Source organism: Pan paniscus, chromosome 7 (genome assembly GCF_029289425.2).
Source record: "Pan paniscus chromosome 7, NHGRI_mPanPan1-v2.0_pri, whole genome shotgun sequence".
NCBI lineage: Eukaryota > Metazoa > Chordata > Mammalia > Primates > Hominidae > Pan > Pan paniscus.
Window position 1 is genome coordinate 100,440,835 of NC_073256.2, and position 22,335 is coordinate 100,463,169.

At 33.8% G+C, this 22,335-nt stretch overlaps 1 protein-coding gene across 23 annotated transcripts in view; it reads left to right on the forward strand.

The window, feature by feature from the left end:
- Positions 1–22,335, forward strand: part of RALYL (RALY RNA binding protein like) — a 730,691-nt gene that overhangs the window by 512,416 nt on the left and 195,940 nt on the right. For 3 of the 23 annotated variants that reach the window (XM_034966298.4, XM_057303047.2, XM_055116695.3), the window contains exon 1: positions 3,126–3,269. The exons of the other annotated variants lie outside the window; for them this stretch is intronic. In XM_034966298.4, the coding sequence (XP_034822189.1) occupies positions 3,233–3,269 (37 nt within the window). In that variant the 5' untranslated portion in view covers positions 3,126–3,232. Of the gene's footprint in view, positions 1–3,125; positions 3,270–22,335 lie in introns of those variants that run through there. 23 annotated transcript variants of the gene reach the window in all.

Consider the following 22,335-nt stretch of genomic DNA (forward strand, 5'->3'; position numbering starts at 1 on the left):
TCCCAATGTATCAACGCTCACTAGATTTGCATTTTAAGTGTGGAGTATAAAGATTCAATTTAAGTAAAAGAAAAACTGATTGTTGGGAGTAGATGAGGAGAAAGTTTGTTAATTAAGGCATCTTTTGGCCTCTGTTGTTATAGGCATAAAACTGATTTTGCAAACAAAACAACTCTAGCCCATTTGGGATTCTTGAAGAGGGCAGGAAGAAGAGTAGGGTGCCTGGACATGCCCTTCTCTTCAGCTTCTCTCTCTGTCTCTTATGTCTATATTTTTTCTTCCTACTTTTCGGAATGAAGGTTCCCCAGGTTCCACTTTCACCAAGGACTCTGCTCCCCCTAAGCCACTGCCCCTGCCTTTCTCTCACCTGCCTACCCTACTGCAGCATGGTGCTCATGAAGTTGGCTTGTATTCACCGGGTGTATGTAAGGTCCCCAATCCCTCCAAGATTCAAGCCACTAGGCCCAGATGTGAGGTTCAGGAGTAGGTGCTCTAAATGCACTGAGGTGAGAAAAGGAACATAAGACAGGATTGAGGAGATGGAAATCGCCTATATGGAGCCTAAGAAACTCAGCCCTGATATAAGGTCTGGAGAAGAAAGGTGGGCCAAACATTGATGAGTACAAGTCAGGCTGTTTGTTGTAGTGTGTATCTGTTTATATATACACGTGGATTTTAAGGTGTATAGGTGTGATGATCGATGAGGCTGGAGGGTGGGGGCTTCTTGTACATATGAATGAAGTGAATTGTCACATGGTCTTTCCAAAAACTGTTCAGATTGATATTAATTATAGATAATGGAGAATTAAAAATGTGAAAAGTGAAAAACTACAAATTTGACTGTATATAATCAAATAATAATGCTAATATCAATGACATTTGAGTCATTAGTCCATTACTGCCTAATCATCACCACGTTTATTCATATCATAAATATATACCACCTATATACTGCCTAAAACAGAAAAACTGTTTTAATTCTATTGAATTGCCACAGTTTTCATGCCTTGTTGGTCTTATGGCATTGATGTCTAAGAAATCAGCAAATAGCTTTTATAAAGGAGACATTGCTTATTAAATATGGCTTTGTTCCTGTGAATTTAAAATACATCACTAGATCTTCATACCTGTGAATATGTACAATTTCATCAAAATCTATATATTGAGAACTGATGTAATGACAGAATGCATTCAAATTAACACTGGAACTAAAAGATGTGAAATGACAAGTATTTTAATTATATAAAAAAGTTACTGTAGTCAATAAACATGAATTGGCTCTTGTCTAAATTTATTGAAAAAGAATTTGTGATTGTATGGACTTTATCATTGAAACTTGTTTATTAAAATTTATTCATGGCCGGGCATGGTGGCTCACACCTGTAGTCCTAGCACTTTGGGAAGCCAAGGTGGGCGGATCACCTGAGGTCAGGAGTTCGAGACCAGCCTGGCCAACATGGCGAAACCCTGTCTCTACCAAAAATACAAAAATTAGCTGGGCATGGTGGCAGGCACCTGTAATCCCAGCTACTCAGGAGGCCGAGGCAGGAGAATCGCTTGAACCTGGGAGGCGGAGTTTGCAGTGAGCCGAGATCGCACAACTGTACACCAGCCTAGGTAACAGAGCGAGACTCCATACCACCAGCCCCCCAACACACACACAAACACACACACACACACACACACACACACACAACTCATTTATTCCACAAATGTTTATTAAGAGCCTACTTTGTGCCAGGCATTGATCTAACCTCTGGACATACATCTCTGAAAAAAAAAATGAAGTTTTATCCTCAGAAATGTATGTTCTAATAGGAAGAGAAAGACAGCAGTGGAATGTATAGTAATGCAGACACTGACTATGCCCTAAAGCCAGATATAACCATAGGGGTCTTTGACAAACAGTCTTACCAAAGAGTTTAGTTAGTCAAAAGTCAAGGACACGGAACAGAATATTGCTGAAAACTTGTAGAATATTATTCTTGGTATCTGTGGTTACAAAATGTAATTATTTAAGTAAAAAAAATCCTTTACACTGAAACAATGCTTCTATGAAGAGTTATGGAGATGATATTTCCCGCTACTAGTAGGTAGCCTGGATTTGTTCACACCTAAAAAAGAATAACTTTGAACAGCTGAGTATCTCCACTTCTGCTTCTTGGCAAGAAGGTGAAACTTAATACATAACAAGGAAGTCTTATGACATAGAAATTTTTCACTAGCATGTGGGTCCTTCTGTATTTTAAATAACAACTAATTTCAGACACCCAAGTCAGCACCCAAAGGTGTTTTTGAAACCATGTTCTCATTTGGAGTGTTTGGGAGAGGCAGTGTTCCTGGGCTTCTGCTGAATGCCAGGCATTGCTCTCAGAAAAGGACAGTACAAGCCATAATGAAGGCAGAGCTTCCACCTTGTCCACTTGAGTGACAGTGTGAAACATATTCAGATAGGGATATGCCCCAACTGCTGTCAAAGTAGAGAACTGAGGACTAAACTGAGGCCCCAGGGATTGGGGGTGGGGGAAGCTTCTGGAGAGGCTTCTTGCAAGCAGGAGCAGAGTGCCTGCTACATAGTAGGCACTCAACGAGCCTGAGAACCTATTGTGTTCACCTTCTATGTAAAGTTCTGGGGATATAAATGTGAAAATGTGCAATTTCTGTTTTGCCTGAGAAGTATAGACTGGGGAAATAGACAAAACTAAAATTGATAATTGCTTTAATAATTGAACATACAAAGTGTATCAGAGATTCTCAGAAGAAAAGAATTTAGCAGAGTTTCAAAATAATATACAAATTTCAGTATTCTATAGTGGTTAAAAGATATATGAACCCAATTTTTAATTTATATAAATACTAAACAAGGTTTTTATATTTAGATTTTCAGTTTTGCGATTCTTGCTAAATATATGAATCTATTCTTAATCCAACATTGCTTCAGGGACAGCAGTTTAGTAGTACAGATTTCATTAGAGAACTTAACTGCTATAGGTTGGGGGGAGGTGAAGGAAATACAATTTTCCCTAGAAGATTTACATTAGACAGAGTAGTTACAGGCTGTAGCATCTCCCCTGTAATTTTATGAGAATGGTATTACCCTGGCTTTCACTGTGTGATTGCTGGTTACCTTCTGTCAGTGAGCAACAGTCTTACTGCAAAGCAGGAGCACAACCCGTCTCTTTGTCTCCGTGGTCAAATCAATTACTTCTTAGAAAGTCTAATTTTTTTCAAAATGACCATGTACAGGAGCAAACGCAGACATCAGAGATGTAAGTAAAATCTGACCCAACTTTTTCATGTCACTGGGGTAGGGAAAACATACTTGATTTCTTAAAAGACTAATCATGACTTCTTCAGATACATCCTGGTAGTAGAAAAGATACTGTAGCTTTTCTCACCCTAACCTTTATCTTTATTCCTGTAACATGCATGAAAGATGTTGAGGGCAGAGGGGATAATTCGCTTGTTACTATGGAAACCCTTGGAAAGGTTTACAAAATCAACAGAGAAACAGATCAAATGCAATTTCAGTCTAGCTCAGCATCCTTCATTCAGGCATGATCACTGGACAGTTCTCTTTTTTGCTTTTCTAGGAGTGATAGATTTTCTTTCCTGGAAGTCTATTGAAAGGTTTGGGAAGCTAGCCTAAAACTTCTCTTTATTCATCCAATTTCAATTACAACTCTTAGGGAGTAGAAAGCAGTTCAGAATGGAGGGGAGAGAGTTAATTGTGAATGACAAGCTAAATATTTAACAGGATATTCATTGCCAAACTTCTTGGTCCAGAGCATGCTAGTGACATAATTCACTACAGGCACCATTTCAAAGGGTTAAAAGGAGTCATCTGCAGTCTTCCCTAAAGGAACTGATTCTGGCTGAAAAGGAGCAGCACAATTACCCTGGCGTAAAGTCCAGAACAAAGATTATTATGGAACTGAAAGCTATCAGGATCTTGCTAAAAATCAAAAGATTGTTATAACACTATTTTACGGTAAAGCAATATGCCTCTCAAGAAAAGCTTTACAATCACCTCTCTCTAGTAAGTTTAACTCTTTATCACTTTATCTTTTCTATTGTCTAAAGTAAATAATACCATATTTAGCCCAAAATGGTCTGTCACTGTCTCTATTTATCGTCATAGACAGGTAACAGCAACTTACTCTGTACTCAAAGTCTGTACTTTTTCATTATTTCTTTTGATGTCTTTAAATGTTATCAAATATTTTGAAAATCAAAGTCTATCAGTCACAATTATCCTATCAAAAAGCCAATAAATCATAGAAAGATAATTTTTAGTGTGATAATTTATTCTTTGGTCTGTTTTCACCTAAGATCTGAAAACTAACATTTCTCCTGTTCAAAGAAGTTTCATGCACCACAGAAAGCTCTGAGGGCTAGGCTGCCAGTTTGATTCTGCAAGCTTGATTGCCTTTTGATGCCAGTTCTTTCTTGTGATAAAGAAACAATATATGAAAACTGCTACTTTTTTCAGGTAAAAATGATTGGTGTGAAGTCTACACATATATTGCTGATTAATTTTCTTGTGATTTCCTCTTACAAGAATGAATCTAAATTATGCATAGATATGAAAACCATCTTGTGCCTTTACTCCTGTATCTTTTATATATCCCTCATTTTTTTTTCCTTGTGGATTATCAATGCCTTAATGCACATGGAAAATAAGAGATTCACAGAAAAATTATACTGAGTGTCTCCCCTTAAAATGTGCTCACTGAAGTCTGTGATTAAGCAGCAGGAAGAAATTATGAATTACATGAGACAAGTCAGAAGATGTATAATTATACAGGCATAAACACAGTAGGGTGTACTGGAATGGTTCAGTTAAAAAAAATCTAATGTGTTACTTAAATTTAATTGTATCAACTATTTTATGTTGCATTAAGTGTTTCTATATTCTAATAATATAAAATATCAGAGAGCAGGAACATAATAAAATTAAAGTATATAGAAAGCTTAGCAATAAAAGCAAATAGAATCCTTAAATGAATTTCTTAAACTAGCAATATTTGCAAAAGTAGAATGTAATACAATGGTTTGCCATCCAATGCGTAAACAGAAAAACTGGAATTTTCCCATCACCAAAATCCAGGGCATTTCCATTTTCAGTCATATCTTTTATGCGTGGGTTTTTGATCATATAAAAGGCATAAACTCACCTAGAGGCAATTGTAATCCAATTAAGGCAATAATTGTACATTCAAGAAAACCTCACTGTAGGAAAGAAGGAAAGTATTTTTACAATTTTCTTTAAAAATGAGATAGTACATAAATCAACTTTCTAATTTTTCTCATTATCCAAAGATTTAATATGGTATCTTTTAGTAAAAATAAGTGTTTCCTTTCAGAGGATCTGACAAAAGGAATAGTAAAGGTGCATGTGGCTATGTCAGGAGTTTGAGGGAAAAGGGGTGAACAAAAATACTTATGAGAGAGATTTTAAAGTACAAATTGTACTAAACCTTTGAAGATTCATGTGGGGCTTTGAAATTCATTCTCTACTCATATTGAGATTAGTTATTTATAATTCACTATACAAGAGGAGGAGAGGGAGGGAAGAGTGCCCATTGCCTTGCTTCTGATAGAACAATTGCTAGGTAAAAGGAACAGCTTAGTGTTCACTCAAATAGCAGATCTTACTTGTGCAAAACTGCATTAAATACTTTCAATTGGACACAGAATATTTTGAATGGTATTAAAAAATGTTTGCATATATCAGATGCTGATATTGCCAGAGCCAAACAGGTACAGACCAATTTAAGGAATTCTAATACATGTAAACCTGTTTTTTTACAAATCAGATTGATTTGGGAATTAATGTTTAACTTTTGAGTCCATTTAAATACTAAGTTTTTATACATATATAATAACAATATTTATTTAACTGTGAAGTTTATGTTTAAATTTTCAAAAATTTCTGTATACAACAAGGAAAACCTGTAACCTCCCTTGCTGAAACTCCACATGACCTTGAGAAAACATTTTTGGAGTTTTATAAAAGACACATGAAGGTACATTTTTAAAAAATGAATATGTTTTTAAAACACTGACATAGAGGAGAAAGTAGAGTAGAAGCCATAGGATTTTGAAACTAGCACAATACCTGTGCCATGGCAAAGAAAACAGTGTGAATCGAGTTTCAGATATGTAACATTTCATCTTATTTTACTGAATTGGAACAGATCATGTATTTTTTATTCCTAATAATATCTTTGGGTGAGCTTATCGACCTTATCCATATTATCATGGAAATACTTGAGATCACTTCAGAAATCTAAATACTAGTCATCATAGCCCTCTTCTTATAGTCTTGGCCAATTATCTATTATTTCTGTGGGTTGCAATCTCTTCTGTAAGTTTAGTAGATTGCACTGAGAAAGTGTCCTGTAGGGTACCTTCCATCTCTAACCCTCATTGCCTCCATAACACAACCCTCATCAGGTCATTTCCCTACTCAAAGACATTAATGGTTTCTCATTGACTAGATAATGGTGGCTCTGGGCTTGTGTGCTTCAGATCCTTGGGTGCCCATGGAGTTACTACAAGGTTACTACATATTAATATTTACATAAATATGAATCATTGTATAATGAAGAAAAATATATGTGTATATGGACATACACGTGTATATATACATAAACATATACACACATATATGCTTTTAAAGTCCTAAAATATGTTTAATAAAAACAAATGTATTTAAAAGGTGGTGTACTGCTTTTGTAATAGCTTTTTATACCATATATTTTACTTTAAAAAAAAACTATAGTACATGCAGCCCTCATTATGTTTCGGTATTCTTTTTTTTAAAAAAAAACTTCATACTCCCGAAGGTTGAGAATCACTGAACTAGAAAGTGAGTACAAGCAAGACCTTATAATGTAGAAATTTACATGATTGTCATCTGCCCACTACTTTCTTCTCTTCCTGGTACCACCTATATTCTACCCTTTATCAAGCTACCAATTGTCAGCCAGGCGCAGTGTCTCATGCCTGTAATCCCAGCAATTTGGGAGGCCAAGGCGGGAGGATTACTTGAGTTCAGGAGTTCAAGACCAGCCTGGGCATCATGGTGAAACCGCATCTCTACTAAAAATACCAAAATTAGCTGGGTGTGGTGGCAGACACCTATAATCCCAGCTACATGGGAGGCTGAGGCACAATAATCGCTTGAACCCAAGAGGTGGAGGTTGCAGTGAGCCAAGATTGCACCACTGCACTCCAGCATGAGTGACAGAGCTAGACTCCATCTCAAAAAAACAAACAAATAAACAAAAAAGCTGTGAATTGTCCTTGAAATTCACTATATTCTCTTATCTCAATGCCTTTGCCTATTTATCTTCTTGTTGATAGATGGCCTTCACCTGCACCTTCACACCTCTCTGTTGAAGGTTTCACTCACATGCCACATCCTTCCTAAATGCCTCTCCAGTTTCTAAGTCAAATTGCTCTTTCCCTTCTATCTTTTCAGTTCATATATTTTTGTTTGTTTGTTTGTTTGTTTGTTTTGAGACAGAGCCTCACTCTGTCACCAAGCTGGAGTGCAGCGGTACAATCTCAGCTCACTGCACTGCAAACTCTGCCTCCAGGTTCAAGCGATTCTCCTTCCGCAGCCTCCTGAGTAGCTGGGATTACAGGTGCCCACCACCATGCCTGGCTCATTTTTGTATTTTTAGTAGAGATAGGGTTTCACCATGTTGCCCAGGCTGGTCTTGAACTCCTGACCTCAGGTGATCTGCCTGCCTTGGCCTCCCAAAGTGCTGGGATTACAGTTGTGAGCCACTGCACTCGGCCTCAGTTCATATATTGTAATTTTTCTTAAAATTTCTATATTCTGTCTTATGTATAGAAAATTATCTATTTACACCACTAATCTCTAAGTTTCTTTCATATAAGGTATTCTTTATTCTTGTTTGATACATTCTCAGTGCATAATATGATGCTTTGCCCATCAAAATCCATGGCTGTCTAATGAAGTTTATCGACTTAAATATATATTTTTGACCACCTACTACTTTCCAGAGACTGCTCTAATGGTAGGGCTATAGCAATGAGCAAAACAACATTTTATTGAAGATAAGATGACACACAAATAAATATGTAATATGCTATGTAATGCTAAGTGCTATGAGAAAAATAAAGCAAGTGAGGGAGAAATGGAGTTTTGGAATGTGGAGTGAGGAATTTCTATTTTCTATGGGGAAGTCAGGAAAAGCCACTTACTAAGGGGACATTTGATCAGACACCCTAAAGAAGGAGGAAATTGGTTCAGTTTCTCTCTGGATAGTTACAAGTAGAAATAGCATATGCAAAGTCCCTGAGGAACATTGGGATAATTGAAGGACCAAGAAAGAGTCCAATAAGTAGAGTGACTAAAGATGAGGTCAAAAAAGCATGAGGAACATTGGATAGATAGAGTAGGACAGACAACAGATTTTAACTGAAAAGTACGTTTCATTTGTAACTGAATTAAGACATAATATGTATATACTAACTTTTAGAAATCACTATCCATATTTCTAAGTGACTTGTGCAATAATTTTTAAATGACAATTTTTAAAAGTATTTTTAAAATAATCACTCTCCATACATGGCAAGGCATGCAGTCATTGACTGGAAGACAATCAAATTTTGGTCATCCAGAAGTCCAAAAGATATTGTTTGACCAGGAATATTTTCTGACTTATCTTCTTATAAATATCCTTGTATTCTTTATTACAAGAATTAAAATTCAGTCTACCTCTCTTTAAAAATCTTCCTATGAGAAAAAGTAAATTTACATTTTGATAGAATTGTTCTAAGGCTTTTTATGGCATTGACAGGGAAAAACAAGGCTGTTGCCAGTCTCAATTGATGTGTAAAATTGGTCTCTCAGTGATCAACAGTGATAATAGGTTTGATATTTTGTAATTTTTAGAATATGACTTGTCTTAGCGGTCACATATTTATTAATGTGTTGCATTTTATAGAAGTCTTGTTTAAAGGTACTTATTGAAATTGATTACAAATTAAATAGCAATATAAAAATGGATTATTTAAAACAAATACTTATATTGATACCATGATTTCTTTGTAACTGTGAAGACAAAAGAAATAATTTTTTATTAATTCCCAAATTACTTCATATCTTAAGTGTTGATTTTTTTTGTTACCTAACGAGTTGAAAATGTTATCTAGGTTTTAAAACATTTTTTTAAGTTTATACCAGAAAAAACAAACTATTTTTAGGCTTGATTGGTAAAGGCTCTCTAGAGGACACTATTAAATTCAATCTTTGATTTCTCTATTACTGATGCTTGTAGGGAATTCTGGTATGATATCTGCAATGTCTTCAGCCCTTTTTATTCTCAAGTTCTAATATGAATTCTATAACTGGTAGAAATTGAGAAATTGTAATTTTATAGATTCCTCCATGGAATCACACGTGCATGGATAGAATCAGTGCAGTCTGATTGAGCATGCACAATGGGACTATAGATGCCAGTTTGGGAGCAGAGACGTACAAAGGCTGACTGATAACACCCCTGATACAGATTGACCTTAAATGGAAATGCATATTGGTCTGCCTCATATCCTTAATCACAGGCTTTTACAGGCTCCAGCCTGTGACTGGTTCTGCCTGCAGAAATATATTCTCTCTCTCTCTCTTTCTCTCTCTCTGTCTCTCTCTCAAAAAAATCTGATGATATTCATGTATTTTTCTGTTTAACAATGCCCCACACACTCAAAGGTCACTTTTGTACCGGGTCAGCATTTGTCCATTTCTCTTCTGTACTTTCAGAAAACAACTTGACTATCATATGTCACCTGCTCCTTTAATTTCTCTTCTAAGAATCTGTGCTGCATTTATATCTACACTTGCATAAAAACCGTGGCATTGACTCTGTCCCCAGGTGTTCAGGTAATTGTTCTCTGCAGAGTATACTTTATCACTTCAAAAAATGTTACAGTTAAAAAATAATGTTAATTTCTATTTGTTGATAAAAGAATTATACATGTGAAACAACAAGACACTTAGGAAAATAAGATTGGTGTTAAACGAAGATATTAGTCTATCATTTTAACATACTGTCATGTGGTTTGCAAACATTTTCTTCCATTCCATGATTGTCTCTTCACTCTGTTGATTATTTTTCTTTGCTGTGCAAAAGCTTTTTAGTTTGATGCAATTCTGTCTGTTTTTGCTTGTGTTACCTGTACTTTTGGGGACATATCCAAAAAGTTTTGGCTCAAACTAATGTCAAGAAACTTTTCTTCTATGTTTTCTTCTAGTAGTTTCATAGTTGTAGGTCTCATATTTAATTCTTTAATTCATTGTATTTTTGTATAAGGGGTGAAATAGAGATCAAATTTCTTTCTTGTTTGTATGGATATCCAGTTTTCCAACACCATTTATTGAAGAGACTATACTTTCCCCATTGTATGTTCTTGGCACTTTGGTAGATCAGTTGACTAAAAATGCTTAGATTTATGGCTGGGCTTTCTATTCTGATTAACATATTTTCAATATTAAACTCTTCATATATTTTTAATATTAACCATAACTCAAACAGCTCAATAGCAATAAAATTAATAACTTGATTGAAAAATGGACAAAGAATGTGAAAAAGTCATATCTCAAAAGAAGACATACAAATAATCAACATACATATGAAAAAAGTTCAAAATCACTAATCATCAGGGAAATACAAATTAAAAATTAAAACCACAATGATATATCACATCACACCTGTTAGAAGAATTGTTATAAAAGTGACATGACAACAAGTGTCAGTGAGTACATAAAGTAAAGGGAATTATTTTACACTGTTGGTAGGAATGTATATTAGTACAATCATTATGGAAAACAGTGTGAAGTTTCCTCATAAAATAAAAATAGAACTACCAAATGATCCAGCAATTTCATTTCTGGGAATATATTCAAAGAAAATAAAATTAATTATCTCAAAGAGATATCTCTACTTCCATTTTTATAGCAGAATTACTCACAAAAGTCAAGATTGGAATCAACATAAATGTCCATCCACAGATAGGATAAAATATATGATATATATATATCATATAATATATAAATATCATATCTCAGACATATACATGTTTCATATATCATATATATCATATGTAAATGTCCATCCACAGATGAATGGATTAAAAATATGATTATATGAGATATATATATCTCATATAGTTAGATAGATACAACACACACACACATACTCACACACACACACACCCCAATGGAATACTATTCAATCTTTAAAAAGAAGGAAATCCTGTCACTTATGGCAACATGGATAAACCTAGAGGACATTATGCTAAATGAATAAGCCAGGTACAGAAAGATAAATACTGTGTCATCTCACTAATATTTGGAATCTAAAATAGTGGAAGTCATTAATAGAAGCAGAGAGTAGAATGGGGGTTACCAGAGGTTAGGTGGGCGGGAAGGGCAATGGAAACATGTTTGTCAACAGATACAAAATTTTAGTTATAAAAGCAATAAGTTCAGGAGATCTATTGTGCAACATGGTGACTACAGTCATAACAATATATCATATGCTTGAACATTGCTAAGGGAGTAGATTTTAAATGTTTTCACAAAAAGACATGGTAATAGGTATGTTTCATTCATTAAGTTGACTTAGCCGCTCCACAATACGTACATATATGAAAACATCATATATATATAATTTTTATTAATCAATAAACTAAACTAAAATAAAATAGTGTCATGAATGCAAGCAGTTTGACATGACTAAAGAAAAGATAACCATTCATAAGCATCATTGCAGAGTAGGAAGTAGTGTTTTTTATGCTCTAACATATGCCATCTTTGAAACATCAGAAAGCAACTTTCTTAAAAACCATGATCTGGCATAATTATGTGTTTTGGGAAATCCTTTTGGTTGAGCAATATGAAATCACCAGTTTTGTAAGTCAATGGTTAAATCTAATAAATACCAGCTATTGCATAAGTGGGCAAGAAAAGGGGAGAGGTGGGTATAATAAGCCATTATGCCAGCACAAGTTGGTATTAAAAGCATAGGACTGTTACAGTTAACCAAGTGTGATTATGTAATACACTAAAAATATCTAATTACATTAGGGAATATATGCATTGTTGTTCTTTAGGATATATAAGGTTAAACTTCCTACAAAAAAAATGAAAGTATGTTCAGTGTCATCAACATAGATTAACTAGATGACTTTATTTTTGCAAGTGACATATCAGAGCTTTTCTAGAAAGTATCTACCTTCAACTAAACTTACAATGTTTATTATAAGCACTTGAATTCTAATTTTACATATTTTATCATTAAAACGTTGTTTTCATCCAAATGGAAAATTGAGTAGTTCTAAATGAATTGGGTAATGATAATAAAATTGACAAATATATTGAATGTTTACCATATGTCAGGCACTGTTTTAAGCATTTTGTTATAGATGACTAATGTAGTTTACATAAGAGAGCAATAATCAAACATGTAATAGAATAATGAAGTAATCTGTGATACTTCATTTTTATTATAATTTCAAAATGTTATTTATGATTTTATTTCTAATCTCTAGGAAATTGGACACCCAAAATTAAATTAAAATATGAACATTGAGTGGAGTTAAAAAGCAACCTTATATATCTCCTAAGGAATCTAATAAATTAACTTTAAAAAGCAAAATATAAGTTTTACCAATATCCCTACCCTTTAAATCATATAGAAACAGAAAAAATATCTTGAGGAAAGTTTTACATAAATATAGGCAAACAAAATATCTGCAAATGAATGTATTTGTCTCATATGCTATCTTTTCTGCAAAGGAATGAAAGGTTTCCAGAACTTAGAATAAGTGAAGTTCTCTGCAGTGATTTTAGTAATTCATTGTGAGTCATTACACACTTCTTGATCTAGAACAGCTAAGTTGTTTGGCATAACCTTTTGATTCATTTTCCTTTTTCTAGTTATTGATTTTCTCAGAACTATTTACTGAATTACACTCTTATTCTAACAATGGAATTTCTGACACCTTTAGTTACATAGGAAAACATTATATATGTGTAAATATTGACTCAAAGTATTAATGGTCTCTTATTATTGACATATTATCTCTAGAACTTCATTTGTATTTAAAATAAAAATTAAGTCCACATTTATTTCCTTAGACTCCTTACAGAGTATGTGGCATATATTTTTGTAATGTTCCATGCCTTGGGCTACCTATCATTGGAAAATGTTATATTTCATATTATATGATTCTTTTGACCCCTAGTAAACCTGAAACTGCCTTAGAGGAACAGCTGAATGTATTTCCTTAAATAAATACACATTGTTCTTCAAATTGCTAGTGTTTGTCTTCTTAATAGGCTCCACAGGCAATGGGAATGTTGACTTTGAAGTCACCTCTGCTGGGTTCATGTAGATAAGTCTATTTCATACCTTTTTTCTTCCCACACTTAACAGTGTCTTCCAACTCACGTTTGTTTTAAGACATCCATAAATGCATACATACTACATGGAATATTTAATTTTTATTTAATTTATAGTCTTAATAATTAGTGAGAGGTTGGCTCACAATTACATAAAAATAAACTTAGACAAAAATCAGAAAAGGTTTACTTTTAATTGAGGTATGAGGAAAAATTCATTTACTTGGTCACATGCTTGGCCTTCATAAGGTAGCAAGAGATAAATGGTCACTTGCATTGTACAAGTGGTCATAAAATTTTTCTCAGCACTGAACTGTCCTCCAGAGCTATTTATATGAAGCTAGTCATTTTCTAATGATCACTTGTAACATAGATGATACACTCAATTTTGATAAATGGGTCCAAACTCTCCTAAAGAAGCTGTACCAGTAATACTCCATGAAGCTTTCTAGAATTTGTTTGCTTATTCACTATCCAGACAGAAATATTTTGCATATTTTTCACCATCCCAGTTTTCAAGAACCCAAGCTAGAGTCTGAGAAAATTCTATTTGAATGGACATAAAAATTTATTTGATTTTGAAATAAAAACAAATCATTAAAAATTCTACTTTAAAAATATGCTTTGAAACTTGAGTATCTAGGAAAAAAGTTAATAACCAAGCACAGGAACAAAATACAGGAAATTGTAGCATAAAGATCATAGATATGCTTTGGGAGGCCAAGGCGCGCAGATCACGAGATCAGAAGTTTGAGACCAGCTTGACCAACATGGTAAAACCCTGTCTCTACTAAAAATACAAAAATTAGCCATGCATGATGGCACACACCTGTAATTGCAGCTACTCAGGAGGCTGAGACAGGAGAATTGCTTGAACCCAGGAGGCGGAGGTTGCAGTGAGCCGAGATCACGCCATTGCACTCCAACCTGGGCGACAGAGCGGGACTCCATCTCAAAAAAAGATCATAGATGTGTTTGTTACTACGATTCTCTTTTTGGTCTCTGAAAATGGGTCCCTGGAAATTAGAACCATATTAAGTTAACCATTTCTTATATATTAGAAACAGTTGTTTATCAGGTTAAAGATGCTATATTTTTTGTACTGTATAAACAGCCATCTGACATAGTCATTTGTTTGGGGAAGATACTAGCCTTTGATAATACTATTTCTCTTAGATTACTACTGGCAGCAATTAATAAACAGTTGTAGTAATTTACCCTATACTTCAAGCCAAATTAACAGTCTTGCCTTGCTTATATGAATATTAAAGGATAATGTGGCATTGGGCCTGGAATTCTCAGTAAGTTGCCCACATTGTTAATATTTACCAATATTAACTTAGGAATAGGCTGCAAGGTGTAAGGAATGTCTGTTTTAATATTCATTTTAAAAATACATATTTTAAATATTGTAATTCAGTGTAATCACATCAGTTATGATAATTTCATTTTGGGTCCAGGATAATTAAATCTGGAATTGCATAAGATGTACTACAATGGTAATATTATTTCATTATTCTTTGTAACTAACATTCCAATCACTGGTATAGACTGACATTTGGAATATGACTATCATCACACAATTCTTTGCCCTAGGAGACTTCCTAATGGGCATTTTTTATACCTTGCTGTAGCCTTTTATGTACTTAATAACCATACAGTTTCATGTAGCTTCATAACAAATACCATTGCCATATTTATGTGGTAATAAAACTAGTTTTAGGTATTTTTATGAAGCTATTTATGGCTTTTAGTCATTATTGAGTTTTTTATGATTATTATAAAGTGATATGACTTAAGAAAAATTATAAACTCCCCTATGGGTATTTGTCATGATTGAAAATAATAGAATTCTTTTGGTTGTTATGTCTTGGGAAATTTTATTATCTTCTGTCTAGAAAAGCAAAATACTAGGATCTTTAATCAGATTATTACCAAATTGTTAAGATTTTGTTCTATGTATTGAATGGAAGCATATATTCCATTACTTGTCCCAATTGAAATAAACATAAACTGCCAAATTTCCTGGAAAACAGTATATCTAGAGGTCATTTCAGTTGATAAGTATGTGTTATCAACTTAAGGTTATATTAGTTGCTCCTTGTAGGTATTCTGGGTCAGTTTCATTATTATTTACTGAAAGCCTTAATATTATTTACTCGTACAAACTCTATTTCTTAGTTGTTATAGTAAAGACAGATTTTTTTTTCCTTTTTTTTTTTTTTATTATACTTTAAGTTTTAGGGTACATGTGCACATTGTATGTTAAGAAACATTCTCTGGCCGGGCGCGGTGGCTCATGCCTGTAATCCCAGCACTTTGGGAGGCCTAGGTGGGCAGATCACCTGAGGTCAGGAGTCCAAAACCAGACTGGCCAACATGGTGAAACCTCATCTCTACTAAAAATACAGAAAATTAGCTGGGCGTGGTGGTGCATGCCTGTAATCCCAGCTGTGCAGGAGGCTGAGGCAGGACAATCACTTGAGCTCAAGAGGCAGAGGTTGCAGTGAGCCGAGATCGCACCACTGTACTCTAGCCTGGGTGACAGAGTGAGACTCCATTTAAAAAAAAAAGAAAAAGAAAGAAAAGAAAATAAACGTCTAATTTTATGACTTTTAAAAAGCAAGGCATTTCTTGACCTGGTATTATCTTACTTTGAAGGTTCATTTGTTGACATCTCACCTTGCATATTTCAGATTAGTATATGATACTGAAAATTCTTTCTGTTCTCTGAAGCACTCTTTCCATCATTCATACATTATGTTGTTTCCATTTAGAACACTCTCCTCTCTTCTGAGCTAATTCCTACTCATCCTTCAGGTGCCAGCTTAGATAATCACTTCTTTCTGATACATTTCTCTAAGCTGCTGGTGGCTGGTAGAGTTTATCTTTGTTATGGATTCCTCTGTAACCTGTATGTATTCTGTATGTAATTGATAATTTATCTAGTCATTTGGCTAAAACCCCCAAAGACAGAGATCAGGTCATTATTTTCATTCTATATCCCCAGCATGGTCTGGCCTAGGAAGCCCTCAATTAATAGACGTTGAAGGATAAACAGAACGGATTGCCTTATTTATGTACCTGTTGTAGCAACTAGAAATTTTAGTCATTTGCCCCAAATATGTTACTATGATATAGGCTGTTGGTGAACTATCTCTTGCCTTTTTATATTCACAGATGTGTATGCATGATATCACCTGCCAAGTCCTTTTTGTTCTCAGGTTTTGGAGTTACTTTTTCTACTGACAACCCTAATTTCCTTATTTGATGAGAAGTATGAAAAGGAATCTAAAAATACTTATATGCTGGGCAATTTAACAATGTTTAAGGCATACTTTGAAAGTGCCATGAAATCCATATTATAATTTTCTCACAAGCCCTATTGTTGTACTAATTATTAAGCAATGATACTAGTTTCTAGTTAATTCATGGCTTATTTTATTATACTTTTTAAAAATTGACATAAAAATTGTACATATTTATGGGTTACAGTGAGATGTTTTGATACATATATATTGGATAATTATCACATCAGGGTATTTAGCATTTTCATCATCTCTTTGTGGGGAGAACATTCAAAATTCTCTCTTCCACCTATTTTGAAATATATCATGCAATATTGTTAACTATAGTCAACACACCAGAACTTACTCCTCCTGTCTAACTGTGACCATATATACAGTTAATCAATCTCTCATTATACCCCAGCCCCTTTCCACTCTCCAATCTTTGGTAGCCACAATTCTACTCTCTACTTCAATGAGACCAGCATTTTTAGATTCTTTATATAAACGATATCATATTTGTCTTTCTGTCCTAGCTCACTTCACTTAATGTAGTGTCCTCCAGGTTCATGCATGTTGTCACAAATGATAGGATTCCAATCTTTTTTATGGCTAAATAATATTCCAGTGACATACTGTGTTGAAATAGAAAAAAACCCATCTTAAAAAAATGTGTATGGAACCACAAAAAACCCAAATAGCCAAAGCAATCTTAGGCAAAAAGAACAAACTAGAGTCATTACACTACCTGACTTCAAAATATACTACAAAACTACAGTAATCCAAACAGCATGGTACTGTCATAAAAATAGACACATAGACAAATAGAAAAGATAACCCAGAAATAAACCTGTATACTTACAGCCAACTGATTTTTGACAAAAATGTCAAGAACATGTCCTGGGGAAAAGACAACCTCTTCAACAAAGGGTGCTGGAAAAGCTGAATATGTACATTTAGAAGACTGAAACTAGACCTCTATCCCTCACTGTATAAAAAATTAACTCAAAATGTATTAAAGACTTATGTGCTATAAAAAGACTAGAAGAAAAATAAGGGAAATGCCTTATGGCATTGGTCTGGGCAAAGATTTTTTGAACAAGAACTCAAAAGCATAGGCATCGAAAGCAAAAGTAGAAAAATAGGATTTCATCAAACCAAGAAGCTTCTGCACAGCAAAGGAAACAATCAACAGAGTGAAGAGAAAATCTGCAGAATGAAGGAGAATATTTGCAAACTATACATTTAATAAGGGGTTCATATCCAAATTATATGTAGAACTCAAACAACTCAATAGCAAAAAAAAACAATGTGATTAATAATGAACAAAAGATCTGAGTAGACATCTCTCAAAAAGAGACATACAAATGGATAGCAGATATATGAAAAAATTGTCAGCATCACTTATCATCAGGGAAATGCAAATGAAAATCACAATGAGATATTATCTCACCCAGTTAAAATGGGTATTATTAAAAAGACAAAAGGTAATAAATGCTGGGGAGCATTTGGAGAAAGGGAAGTGGGAATGCAAACTAGTACAGCCACAATGGAAAACAGTATGAAGATTCCTTTTGAGACTAAAAATAAGATGGGGCAAGATGGCTCAGATCTGTAATCCCAGCATTTCAGGAGGCTGAGGCAGGAGGATAGCTTGAGGCCAGGAGTTCAAGGGAAGCCTGGGCCACATAGTGAGACCCTATCTCTATTAAAAAAAAGAAAGAAAGAAAGAAAGAAAACAAAACCTAAAAATAAAACTACCATGTGATCCAGCAGTTTCATTACTGAGTACTGGTTATATACCCAAAAGAAATGAAATCATATGTCCAGAGATATCTGTATTCCTATGTTTACTGCAGCACTGTTCACAATGGCCCAAGATATGGAATCAACTCAGTGTTCATCAACAGATGAATAAACAAAATGTGCAGCATATGCACAATGTAATAGTTTCTATTTAATTTAAAGCTTCCAGATTATTTTATCATTTTAAGAAATGAAGACTCATAGCTGATAACACATTCAGAATTAAAACTTGTCTCTCTATATTCTGTTTCCTCCCCCATCAAGGGTTGTCTCTGCTGCTAAGTGTCTTTATTCCTTAAATCAATTTTGCATCAGTTAGAGGAACAAATTGTTTTTCCACAGATTTGTAGCCATTAATCTCAGCAGTAACTCAGTGAATATTTTTTTTTAACATCAACATCAGAAATACATGGACAGAAGGGAATAATTTGAACCAAGTCCAGGACATACTGGCTGAATCTATGAAAGTTAAGACTTCATATCATATAATAAATCTTTGTCACTAATTTATGCTACTTTAAAATTTGGGGATATGATTAGAATGGTCATATAACGTAATGCACACTTTCTTACTCTGTTCTTTCATTGTCTTCTCCATTATTACTGCTACTCAGTAATGGTATCAACTGGAAATTCTTGAATTGTAAGTAAAAATGACCTCATTTCCGAAGCATTTAAAGTTATTGCAGGTGAAAGCTCTCTCAAGGGCGTTCAGCGTTTCAATACATGGATGTACAATGTCTGTCAATAATGAATGCCACACATTAAATTAACTTGAATAGTTATAGCCCAAACTTTATTCTCAGCTTTGGCAAATCTCTAACATAAAAGCTTAGAATGTAAGAATTGAAAAAAAGCTATTAGAATAATACAGATACTCTGAAAGGACCTCTAGATTGCTACACATATTTCTTTCTTTTCTGAGTATAATTGAGATTTCCAAAAATTTTTACTGAGTGTTCATTTTATATTCTGGACTTGGTAATTTAAAAAAAAAGATAAAATTGTTAAAAGAGCAATAAGTAATTTAAAGAACTGAAGACAAAATATTGTATGGTTGATAAATTCATATCAACCTTCTTAGCTGAGATGATTAGAACACCAGGGTAAAGTGGCCAAGGTCATAGGGTTGAGCTGTCTGTGGCCCAGGTAGTTTATCCTCTTTCTGGGTCACAGACCATTTTGGGCACTATGCCCAGACATTCTTTAAAGAAGGACCTAGTCCCAACACAACAGTGGATGAAAGAGGGAAACAGGTCAGGGCCAATACACAGCCGTCAGAACTACAATGTCTCAAGGTCAGTATATTCCTAGAGTGATTATATATATATATATATATATATATATACACAATGTATATCGTATGGTATGTTTTGTGTATGTGTGTATATATAATATTATATATATCACTCTAGCAATATACTCACTTTACATATGGATACACATAACACTAGATATATACATATATATATAGTGTGACAATTTTGTATAAAAAAGGGAGAATAACTGTGTTTGAATAACAATTATTTGTTTTTGTTTTAATTTATAAAGGCAGTAAAAATCGACCAGGTTCACTTCACTTACTTTTTGATCAGGTGTCAAGTTCACACACTTGAAATTTCACAGGACACAAAATATCTACAATTTCAAAAAAAGCTTGCTTCACTGAAGTATATGAAGGTAGTCCCAATATTTTTCATTATATCCTTGCATGCATAAGTAAAATTTTAGATAATTTAAAGGACATTGAAATAATTAAGTATGCTGTTGTCTTTTCTCTTGAGGCATCAGAATGGGTGTAACTAAATTTATATAGGAAACTTGACTTTGTCCACCATGAAAGAACCGAAGAATCTGAGATTTGTTTTATTGAGGAAGGCTTAGGCTTGGTTCAGGCCCTACTGTGAGAAGAATTAGTAGGAAAAGTTCCAGCTTTATCTAGTGAGTTTCACATTGTGTCATGGCATCTTTCTTAATTTAATAAGTATAAATCTTACACCTCCACTACCAGTGCAGTACTGACTTACTGTCGATTTGAACCTAAAGTTATCACATGCATCACACTTAATCATAGTGGTTTTCATAAACTTAAATTCAGTTGGGCAGAATTCTCTGGATATTTATATTGATTCTATGCTCCAGTTTTTATAAACATAACCCAGCAATGACATGGAATAAAGCAAAAAAGACTTCAGAGTTATCGAAGCTAAACTTTTGATTTCATAGAGGAAATAGGTTTGTTCTATTGCCCACCAGAAATGGTAACTAATAAATGTGTCTTTCCATCTTCCTTCTTTAAGTAACTAGGAATTTCTTCAGCATTAGTTACTTCACTTTTTTTAGAAAAGGAATGTTGTCACTGAAAAGTTAAGATTTAATAAAGGTTCACATGAGAATATTCTTCTGTTTAACATCAATCTTTAAGTAGTTATTTTTATTATTGCAATAGTCTCTCTTCCTAATAAGTCATTTTTTTCTATACTCACCATTCCCCCACCCAAACCTCTAATGCTCCCTCATTACCCTTTATTCTATTAAAGTGCTTATCATGCTGTAAATTATATTTATTTCTTTGGGTCACTCTTTCCAGTAAACTGTAATCATTAAGAGTAGTTCTGTTACCTTTGCATCACCTTATCTGGCTCTGTACCTGGTTCATAGTAGGATCTCAGTGAGTATTTGATGAACAAATAAATGAATGAATAAATGAATGAATTCAGTAATATTGTTGAGTCTGTTTTTATTATACTTTTAAAACTTCTGCTTATATTCAGTAATAAAACATGGAGAAATTAAATCAGATATTTACCATTACTAATAAAATTGTACCAGAGGGAGCCATAATATTATTGTCAGTTTCTAAAATGTGCAAGGCTACAAAGGGTGAAACCTCTTTGAATTAATGCCTCTTAATGGTTGGAAATTTAATCAGTAGTCTTCATTCACAATTTAAGAACTTTACATTGTCTCTCTTTCAGTAACAGTATAAATGGCAACTTTCATATCTGAATCATAAATAATTCATCATCATGTATTCACCCCTTTAGAGTGCTAAGCATACCATAGAGGAATCTTTGTTAAAGATATTTGGCTAGCCATCTACTTGGTTATGTTAGAGGAAAAATATTCAAAGCTCTTGACCTAGTATTCCAATTTCTGGCAAACTTTAAAAGTACCATCTTTGACATTCATTTAGAATTCATCTCCTTGATCACTTTTGGCCCACAGTCACAGGCTTTGATTCAGAACTTCTAAAGCAACTTTGTTTTGACCTCTGCTCTGTTATTTTCCAAGTCATTTTAAAACCAAGACCAGAAAAATATCCTGCTTCATATTTTATCAAAGTTTTCAATTATCCCATTGGATTTTATTTCATCATCTTCCCCACACTATGTACAGTAAGTTGTTTAAGATTTTGTAGGCAAATTTCTCATTTCCATAGAATTTGTGCTTAGAAATTCACCAGATAATCATCAAATCAATAGTCCTTAATTAAATACTAAGTATATATACTCTTTATTTTTCACAATGCTTAATTAATCTCTCCAAATAGAATACTTCAATGCTATGTTCATCATGGAAGTAATAAGCTCTAAGAATATTTTATGTTGCAATCACTTATTAATTATGAAGCATAGCTTCATTTTTTCCTTGATGTGCAATCAACCTGCTGTTTATCATAGTCTGAATCTTATGGCAGGTAAGGTGGTTATATATATTTCAATTATATGTAATTAATGAATATTGTATAATTTTTCTATTGCCTAAGATCTGCCTAAATCAATACTATTTTTTAATTAT